Source organism: Apteryx rowi, unplaced genomic scaffold (genome assembly GCF_003343035.1).
Source record: "Apteryx rowi isolate R43461 unplaced genomic scaffold, aptRow1 scaffold_37, whole genome shotgun sequence".
NCBI lineage: Eukaryota > Metazoa > Chordata > Aves > Apterygiformes > Apterygidae > Apteryx > Apteryx rowi.
The window spans coordinates 3,393,641-3,404,014 of record NW_020450196.1 but is presented as its reverse complement, the minus strand read 5'-3'; the positions used below and the strand labels follow the sequence as shown (position 1 = coordinate 3,404,014).

The 10,374-nt window shown below is 47.9% G+C and overlaps 1 protein-coding gene across 1 annotated transcript; it reads left to right on the top strand.

The window, feature by feature from the left end:
- Positions 1 to 638: 638 nt before the first annotated feature.
- On the top strand, positions 639 to 9,466 carry LOC112969822 (interferon alpha-10-like). The gene is made up of 3 exons (XM_026073509.1): positions 639 to 903; positions 8,663 to 8,730; positions 9,002 to 9,466. Exons 1-3 carry the CDS (start codon positions 639 to 641, stop codon positions 9,464 to 9,466), a joined length of 798 nt encoding a protein of 265 aa, XP_025929294.1.
- The last annotated feature ends 908 nt before the right edge of the window (positions 9,467 to 10,374 follow it).

Below are 10,374 nucleotides of genomic sequence, written 5' to 3'. Positions count from 1 at the left end.
GGGTCTGGGTAGTGAAACACAGAGGGAGCAGCATCCAGGGCAGCCGAACAGGGGCCTGGCAAGGAGACRGAGGGCAAGGATCATCCCCCTTTTTGGGACCCTCCTCAGGCCACATGTTGAGGGCAGCTTGCGCCCTGACCCACCGCAGTGGAAAGCCCTCCTGCAAGGACTGTCAGGGGGCTGAGAGGCGGTGTGGGATTGCCACTAGGACTCAGCGTGGTTGGCATGGGGCAGGAGGTGGGGGGAGCCCTGAGGTCCCTCCCTGCTGGGGCCCTGCTGGGCACTGGCTGGGCCCCATATTTGGGTCTGGGGCAGGAGAGGGCCCRGGGGAACTCAGACAGACACTGTTCTGCCCTGCTGCCCCCAGGGCTTGGGAGTCTTTGGGGCAAGGCGGTGATGTCATGGGGGCGAGGGTATGGTGATGTCATAGGGGAGTGTTGATGTCAGAGGTGGTATCACAGAGGCCGTAAGGCAGGGCAGCAGTGYGGCAGGAGGGGCTGCAGGGGACCTGTCACAGCAGCGGCCCCCAACATCCCCAGCCTCCTCCTGCTGCATCCCCGGCACTGGGCTGGTGAAGGTGAGTGGGGGCAGGYGAGCGCGTGTGCACAGGGAGGAGTGCTAGGTGTGGGGTCACAGGCATGTTGGCGCAAGTGCTGGTCTGGGGAGGCTCCTGTGCAAGCACTTGGGATTTGAAGTTGACCTTGGAGCACGTGCAGGTTGAGAAGTGGGAGCTGGGGGAGCTGCAGTGGATGCAGGAGGTGCTGCAGGGTGTGAACGCCTGGCTGAGGGAGCAGACAGCTGTGGTACAGTCCCAGTGCTGCTGGATGCTGGAATGTGGGAGGCTGCAGAAGTGCATGGCACCAGGAGCAATGGGGGCCCCAATGCTGGTGCAAGGATACACAGGTCAGGGAGGGTCTGTGCATTGGAAGCGTGACTGCAGGCAATTGCTGCTGGCAGCAGGGGCCTCGGGATGTGCTTGAGGAGCTAGTGGGGCTGCTGGCGGAGCTCTGCAGGCTGCGGGAATTCCTGAAGCAGAGCTGCACAGAGGGCAATGTCCAGGGAGCTGCTGCTGTGCAAGGGCGTGCAGAGTGGCCCCAAGTGCCCAGGGGCTGGGGCTGCCACCCCAAGTCCTTGCTCTACCCTTTTTCGGTGCAGCACAAGGAGCAGCAGGAGCTGCAGGCACCATGCAGGAGCTCAGCAGGGAGGTGTGTGTTCCCTACTCTGCCTGCACCCTGTGACTGGGGCAACTGGGGCACTTGCTGGGGGTCACCCCATCTCCGGCTCCTCCTCGACCTTGGCCAGTGGTGCTGGAGCAGCCACAAGGAGCTCTGGAGGCTGGAGGAGCTGCTGTCCCAGCTGGAGATGAACTGGGCTGAGAGCGCCTCTGCCTGTCCTGGTGCCTGCAGAGTAGGCTGGGAGATGGGACCTGGGAGTGAGGGCAGYGCCAGAGGGGAGCTGGCAGGAGGCAGTGCTGGGACCTGCAACTGGCGCAGGTCTCCCGAGGATGCTGCCCTGYGCCCCTTCCCCTTCACTCCTGCAGGAGCACTTGCAGGCAGTGGTGGAGGACAGAGCCCCAAGGCTGAAGGACCTGGGTGAGAAGGTGCAGGGGAGAAGGGGGCAGGTTCAGGGCCAGGTGCCAGCACCAGGGTCTATGCAGCGCAGCACCCTCAGCCAGCAGTATGGCTGGAAAGGAGGTTAGCCCCAGGGCGCCAGGGTCCATCCCTCCCCTCCACCTTGTGAGCCACCAGGTCTGCTGGTGCCCTGGTGCAGTGGGGCAGGGAATGGGCACAGTCCTGGGGCTGGAGGAGTGTCCCAGGCTCCAGCCCTCCTGCTCCTCATTGTACACCCCTGATTTTGCCAGAAAAGCAGCTCTGGGCCTGGCTGACAGAACAGCTGTGCATCTGCCCTGCCTGACTGAGAACTGGCTGAATGGCAGAGCTCAGAGGATTGTGATCAGTGGTGCAAAGTCTAGTTGGAGGCCTGGAGCTAGCGGTGTCCCCAGGGGTCAATGCTGGGTCTAATCCTGTTCAACTTCTTTGTCAGTGACCTGGATGAAGGGACAGAGTGCACCCTCAGCAGGTTGGCTGGTGCTACAAAACCGGGAGGAGTGGCCGCTACAGCAGAGGGCTGTGCTGCCATTGAGAGGGACCTGGACAGGCTGGAGAGAAGGGCAGAGAGAAATCTCATGGCATTCAAGAAAGGGAAYTGGAGAGTCCTGCCCCTGGGGAGGAATAACCCCATGCACCAGGACAGGCTGGGGGCAGACCTGTTAAGAGAGCAGCTCTGCTGAGAAGGACCTGGGAGTTCTGGTGGACAACAAGCTGAACATGAAACAGCAATGTGTGCTTGCGGCAAAGGAGGCCAATGGTATCATGGGCTGCATTAGGCAGAGCTGGAGTAGCCTGACGACACAGGGCTTCTCTGGTGAAGGGGCAAGAGGTGGGTGCAGGCCTGTGGGCCTGGCTCGGAAGAGAGACTGGAGGGGCGAGTGCCTGCTGAGAGCATCTCATCGAGCAGCTGATGAAGGTGATGAAGGGTACAAGGACTCCCTGAAGCCATGGGAGGAGGAAGTGGTCCAGATCCAAGAGCATGGTCCTCCTTGGAAATGTGACCTCCCCAGGAGGTGCTGGAAGACAGGGCAAGGTGGCAGGATGTGAGCCCGGAGGTTTGTAGGAAAATGTCTTGGTGCTGATGCTGGCTGAGCCATGCAGGGGTAACACATGGCTGGACCCTCTGCTCCCCACAAGGTAGAGGGGAGGCTGGACAGGTGATGGTCAGATGCCACTGGGGCTGCAGTGACCAGGCTTTCTTCTGGAGATGAAGGTCTTGGGGGAAGGAGGAAGGTAAGTAGCCAGTACCCAGTGCCCTCTGCCTGTTCTCGTGTGCCCTGTGCCCACCCTCCACTGGACTCACTCCTGTGTGACACTGTCCGTCCCGTGCTGGGGAGCCCAAGCCTGGAGACTGCTTGGGCCCACACCTTGCTGGATGGCAGGCAGGATTCCTGCCCTAGACCTGCCTGCTGCTGCCCTGTTCATGTGACCTTGGATGTAGGGGCTGCTTTGCTGCCTGGGTGCAGAAGCTGTTGCCCCAGCTGCGGTCCAGCTGTGACCCTCCAGGACCCTGGGGCCTTTTTTGCAAAGCTGCTCCCAGCTGCAGCTCTGCAGAAGCTGCCACAAATGCTCCCGTTGCCACAGGTGGGCAGACATTAAAGAGTATTGGTCCCACAATTGATCCCCAAGGGATGCCACTGTTTTCTGCCAGCTGCACTTGGCACCACTCCTCACAGCTCACTGTGCCTGGCAGTCCCCAAAGTTTTTACCCATCTTCTTCACTCTCATCCCACCCATGGGGGGATGCAATGGCACTGGAAGGGAACAAGTTTCTACAAAACACGACCAGAGTCCTTCATTCATTATCGGGACAATACTGACAAGATGAGTCCTTCGTAGTCACTGGCAAGTGCTGCAAAACCTACAGCCAACACTCACATTGTACGTTAGGAAGACAGGGAGAAATGAATCCCAAAGAGAGATGTGAAGTAATGCACAAGAACGAGCAGCAAGTCCGACTCCACTGAGCCCCTGGCCCAAATGCCTTGCAACCCCCTCAGCCATCCATCATCTTTCTGCCCAGAGCACCTTTTGCTGCCCTGTGAGCACTCCCTGCTCCATACACGGGGTGAGGGCTGGAGGAGAAACATAATGCTCGATGCAGCTGGGGCACCCGTGCCATGACATGCCAGCAGAGGAACGTCCCTGGAGATCTCCTGTCCATCAGGCTCTTGACGCTCTCAGCAGCCTCATGGGCACTGTGAGCTTGCACTCAGTTTGTGTGGTCTGTGTAGAACAGGCCACAGCAGGCCTGGGTCTCTGCAGCCAAAAGGCAAATTATGGTGGGTTTAGCCAAGGACTGAAGATGGCCCAAGGGGGGGGGGGGGCATTTCCTCCCAAAGCAACTACCTTCAGGTTGGCTGCAGGCAAACCTCTTCCCAGCTGAGTGCAGAGACTGGATTTTCAGGACAGAGCTAAACCTCCACCTTGACACACTGAAAAATCCATGTGATGCTCTGGGCGGCACCTGGAGAATCAAAATGGGAAAGGAGACCACCAGGAGACAGAACTTCAGACATCTTCACACCGGATAACTTTCTCCAGGTCAGCCAAGGGAAAGGCCACCATGGGCAGAAAAGAGATCCCTCATGGGAGAGCAGCATATGCTCTTTAACAGGGCCTTTCCTTGCTGCACCTTTGGTTATTCATTGCATCCCTCACTGAGGCTTGACTAGGAGAGGAAAAGAAACCATCACAATTCCCCTTTCACTTTTTCCTCATCCATCAGTGTCCTCTACTACCAGCAAGTGTGATCTCCTGCAACCTCCTGAGAGAATAAAACTCCTCTTCTTCTCCCTATGGCCTCCTCGTCCTTCACTGGAGGATTGTGCCAATGGAAAGAGGGTACAGGCAAAAGTCGGGGCCAGTTATCAAAACTGCACTCCTTTCACTCACAGTCTGTCCTTGCTGTTACATCTTGCTGCCACTGCCCACTTGCCCCACATGAAAACCCACCTCATGACACCCACATCGCTGCCTGCCGGGGCAAGAGCAGCACTTTGCTGTTGCCTCAGAGGAGGGCCCAGAAGTGAGAAAACAGAAATGCCCTGCTCCATCAGTGCTGGAGCAGGGATGAGGAGCACCCTCAGCATCGCAGGTCCCTCCTGCTCTCCAGCCCTCCCTGCTCAAACCTGCCATGGCTGGAGACAACAGCACTGGCCCCTTTGCTCCAGCTCTGCCTTGTGCTGCTCGTGGCCCTTGCAGCTGCCTCTTGGCAGTGGGCTGCCTTCACATCCAGAAGAGCAAAACAAACCAGGATGTCTAGCTTGGGCAAAAACCTCCCTAGCAATGCCAGGAGCAAGGGACAGCTTCAAGCCCCTTCAGCTCAGTCCTATGTATCTCCTGGAGTGCAATGCCACAGGCACCATTTGTGCCATCCTTGAACATGTCTTCATCATCGTCAGCCAAAATCACCTCCCTGTGACCTGGGAGATCGTCCTCATGGAGGCCTAGGGAACTTTCTGCCTCCTCCATGTGCCACCAGGCAGCAAACCTGGGGGCAGAAAGGTGGGTAGCCAGCGTGCAGTAACCCCATCAGCCACCCATTGCCTCTGGAGGCTACAGCTGGTTCCCTTCCTCTCCCAGCTGCTCCGTTCATGGAGGCACCTGCATTCGCTGCAGCCCTGACACCCATCCAGGCCTCCCCTTCCTTACCTGGCCCCTGGCCTCCACCTCTGTGGGGCAGGCGGCCCTGCTCCTGCATTTTGGATGTCTCCAGAGGAGACACCTTCTGGTGCTGGCCACCCCTGCAGTGCTGGAGAAATGAGAAATCCAGCCCTTGCACTTGAATGCCTGTTGCCAAACCTGCCTGTCCTGACCACCAAAATGGTCCATGTCCCGCCACTTGTCTCTGTAATTGCAAACCTACAAGCATCTCACAACTGTATTTTAAACATTTAAAAGTGAGTAAGGTATGCTTCTTCACAGGGTAAATTTTTAGTCAAAAAAACCTGTAAAAATTTCTTAACTTTATCTCTCTTTCATGTGATGGCCTTGTTGAGTGGTTCCAGCTATGGTACAAAATATGCACTACCCCCTTTCTGACCAGCACATTTGCACTTCTGGCTGCCCCTGCCTTTCACCAATCATGGCACAAGGCTTGAATCTGGCCATCCTCATGCTCTTAGGAAAAGAGTAAAGAATTCAGTCTTGCTTGTATTTGATGTTTTTGCTTAAAAAGAGTAAGAAAGAAAGAATTTAGGTGCATAAGGCAGATGAAAAACAGTGGAGAAAAGTGATTTGCTTTTAACACAGGCAGGGCCTATCTAGTTGGGGTTGAAGATAAGGTATTTTACGGGATGACAAGCTGAACTTGTTTGGACAGTGGCATGCTGACTTGTTAAAATCAGGGTGTCTTGAATGAATTAAAGGAGAAAGGAAACTGATAGCTAGAGTAGAGAAAATGTTGAGAGGAACTGGTTATTTTGGTTTGAGAATGCTGGTATAAGGTTATGTTAAGTGATTTAATAGGGGCTGGTTAACACAGGCCACAAGCATGCTGGAGGATACACAGTCATGTTCCTATTTTGCAAGAATGTTCCCAAGCCCTGCTCTAATTGCTAGTACATAGATAGCTTGAATTTAGGCTTGCTGTTTGCTTTAGAGCCTAGAGTAAAAGAATCCATATGTCATAAGGGATAGTGAATATTTGTTCAATCTCTCTGTTGCATTCTATAATTAAATTAAAAACTTTCATTAGGGAGATAAACTGTGGCAGATTAAAGGTGTTAGAAAAACATTAAATTGTGCTCGTGTTTAGCTCTAGTCTCCTCCTGTGTTGAACACATAAATAGCAAGTTGACCTTTTAGAGCTGATCTTTCTTGTATGGAACCAAAGATCAGTACTCGTTTTATAAGAATGATCTATTAGGTCTGCTTGGAAATCCAGTTGTGTTTTCTAAGCCCATTTCCTCTTTTAATTTTAGGCTAAAGTGTTCTGTACTTCAACCACAGATAGAAAGAAAAAAACAAGAGCATTCTGCACTGCAGTCTCACAATGCTCGGTCGGCTCCTCTAGCAACGACTTTTAATGAACTGTCTATTTCTGAATTTTTATTTCTGAATTAAGCAATAAAGATGTATGATCAAGGGAGACTGTGCCATGAGTTATTCAATGTTACTATCATGCTTTTCTCAATGCAAAAGATAAGAAATTGGCTGAGTAGGGAAGAACACATTGTTATAAAAGAAAACAAAACCTGACAAACTAAGACAAATGGAACTGCTGGGAGGAAGAGTGGACAACAGATCTGTTAACACAGAGAAGAAAACAAAACTTCTTGACCAGCTCTATTTTTGTAAGAAATTCTGAAGATGCAGTCTTCTATTTTTACCCTCCCTTGTATTAGATCTGTCACTCATGTTACACCCAGGGTGGCTGGATGGTGTCTCCAGCTCTGAGGTGAGAGGAAAACTTGTAAAAAAGTATTTTTCAAAATAAAAAAAAAGAAAAGAAAACAACTTGTGTGTCTGGGAGGTATAATAAACATAAAGAAGTTTGTTTATTTAACATTACTAGAAGGATTAAGATCACATAATCACAGCTTAGAAAAAATGAACTACTTGTGTATAACTTATGGAAAGAGCTGTAGTAATATTTATTCTTTTACTTTATACAGCTGTATTTTTGCACAAGTAATATATCTTCATGGCCATTTTTTTATCTATTGACAGTAAAGGTTTTCAGTCCTGTTTTTCCAAACTATCTCACTAAGATTCTCTCTATGATTCTCACTAAACGAAAAGATTTGGTCCATATTACTCATTTTATAAGTCTGAATATTTTAGTCTTTTTATTTAATACTGCCATTCCAGAGAAACTATAGGGGATTCATTCGTTCCTCACACCAGCACCCCATCCATCCCAAGGCTGCTTAAGCAATGTCAAGGCATCCAAAGAGTTTCTCATGTGAATTACCATGCTCAGTTAATTTAGGATTTTTTAAAGCCACCAAAATACCTATGTTCTGAACATAAAGAAAGCCTGAAAATAGTCTATTATGGTCCATAAGTCTGGTCAGAGTCACTACTGGGCTGAGACTGAAGCCAACCACATAGCAATGGGTGGCACTGCAACAACTGCACGAAAATACAGAGCCAGGTCTCAGACTGAAAAAACAGTTTCTCTGACTGCTTCATTAAGACATAATCACCTGCAGAGAATCACTTTGCAGTGAGATTTGTTTGCACAGGAGGATAGCGAGCCAGAAAAATGATAGTTTAAGCCTAGCTCTCATCAAAAGAAAAAGACCAGAAATTTATTCCAAATTGTTTTGTTGAAGCAAACCCAAGACTACCCTGCATTTTCTTTGCAACAATTCAGAGCATCTTACAGGTGCCAGGTTTCCCAGAAAACTGTCCTGTGATATTCATGACCTGCTCTATTATATGGTTAGCAAAAGGCTGAATTTTAGAGTGTTTTTTGTCTTCTTTCTTCATTCTCTCCACATTTAACTTCACAATTCAGACCTGTGCTTTACTAGCATTGACCTCAGTTATTCCTCAGTTACTCAGATGGGGAAAATACAAGGTACTTCCTCTAAGAATCTAACTTGTTCCCATGTGAGTATTTGTATTGCCATGGCACTTACTTACAGTCTCTAAGTGAGATCAGAGCTCCATTTACCTAGTACTGTATGTTTATTAAAATATATACACATTTTAATACATATGCACATATTTTAATATATATACACATATTTTAGTGAAATAAAACCTGTCCTTGGAGTTTAAATGGACAAGAGAAATAAAGGTGAGAAGAAAGAAAATATTTCCCCCAAATTAAAATAGCTAGACAAAGCTTAACTAAATTTTGGAAGTATAAGTCTTACTGAGATGACAGGATGCCAGCAGTATTCAGCAAGTCCCTGGCCCTCCGTTGACAGTGTTATTGTATTTCAGCATGTTCTCTCAATTCTAAAATATTAAGAAACTGGGGATATTTCTGTAATCTTTTATTTTAAATTTTCAGTATACTGACTGTGTAGTCAGTATAGAAACACTAACTTGAGGGAGAGGGAATAGATAATCTAAGATATACATAGCATTTTAATGTTCTTCTGATATAAAAAGTAAGTGGCAAAAAAAAGACAATGAAGTCATAAAGCAGAAAATGAAAGTGGTAAGTGTCAAAAGCATACACAAGGGGGAAAACCTTGAAAACCAAAAAACGATGAAAGAAACCTCCTACCGAATAATTAAATTAAAGATTTTGAAGAAAGACAGGAGCTTACAAAAGACGTTCAAAGCATTCCAGCCTGTCTCTCAGGAGGAAAGGAGGAACATAAGGACTTATCTTTATCATGAGCACTTTTGGCTTGCTACAGATTGGTCTCATTCTGTCATGCACCACCAAAATCTCAAGTCTTCATTGTAATCACCTTCCTTTACAGCAAAGCAAAGTGATTGAGAGCAGCCTGCAACTTTTGGACAAAATGGGTGAAAAGTTCCCTCGGCAATGTCTAAGAGAGAAAATGTCCTTCAGATTCCCTGAGCAGGTCCTGAAGCCCAGGCAGAAAGAGACTGTCAAAGTGGCCATTGAAGAGATCTTCCAACACATCTTCTATATCTTTAGCAAGAACCTGACACTAGCTGCGTGGGATGGGCGAGCCCTAGAGCAATTCCAGAATGGACTTTATCAGCAGATTGAGCAAGTGGAGGCATGTGTAATCAAGAAGCGGACCCACCACTTTTGGAGTAGAGAAGCCAGCAGGCTCAAACTGAAAAAGTATTTCCAAAAGATAGACTGTTTTCTTAAAGACAGACAACATAGCCTGTGCTCCTGGGAGGTCAGCCGTGCAGAAATGAGGAGATGTCTTCAATTTGTTGATAAAGTCATAAGGAGGCTTAACAACTAAGGTAAAAAGATTTTGACCTGACATAATTTGGCTTTAAAATTAATTATATTTGTTTTTTTCTTCTATGATCTATCTTGTGAAAATGCTTCTAATTCATTTAGATTGAATTTAAAGTATTATGTTGCTAACAAGGGTTATTGCAAATATAATATATTATTCAATGTCAGTAAATTCTTATCTGGTAAACAAGGTCCATATGTTAACTATAAAATAATCTATAAGACCAGTAAGGGTCTTATTTCCAGTAAGGATTATTCCATTGGAAAGGATGGTAATCTTATGACAAATGGCGTTATCATATAGCATTTTCTGCTGAGAAACTATGTTGTTATTATCTATCTGTCCCTATTTCATTTGTATAGAAAGAATCTTTTACTTGTAAATGGGCTACAAATCCATCAAATTACAAGAATTAATAGATTTGTACTGATTGAGTCTGCATCAAAAATAAAATAGTATAGTTTTTATTTAAATGGTCCTGGTTTAGATTGATATCACTCATTATTCTTTCAAGATATGCTCTTTTCCAAGAATGGATTTGTTCTTACACTCAATCCATTCTAACATTTGCTTTGTTCGAGGAGGTAAAGCCACTCTAGAAGTATTTGTCTACACAGGAAGTTATTTGCAATAGCTGTAACTTCTGCAATAACTCAGTTGGATACTGCTACTTCTAATTAAAGTATCTTTTCCTGCTCTAGCATTACAGGGAAAAGGCTTTTTCTTTTCTTTTCTTTTCTTTGCTCCTCTGTTTCCTATTATTTGCTTTAAATTCTGTCCCAACCTTATCTGAAATAACTTTTTAAACTAGAAGTACCCTAAAGTCACTGCAGCCAGTGGCATGTCCTACTTACTCATGGAAGTATTTGTCCTGGCTACTACAATCTCAAACATCACCATGCAGTGCT

What these genes read in the sequence shown, in the direction of transcription:
- LOC112969822 (XM_026073509.1), top strand. Translation starts at nt 639, where the DNA reads ATGTTGGCGCAAGTGCTGGTCTGGGGAGGCTCCTGTGCAAGCACTTGG. An exon ending in GCTGGTGCAAGGATACACAG is followed by an intron (nt 904 to 8,662) that starts GTCAGGGAGGGT and finishes TAGCATTTTAAT; the next exon opens with GTTCTTCTGATATAAAAAGT. An exon ending in TAAAGCAGAAAATGAAAGTG is followed by an intron (nt 8,731 to 9,001) that starts GTAAGTGTCAAA and finishes CTTCCTTTACAG; the next exon opens with CAAAGCAAAGTGATTGAGAG.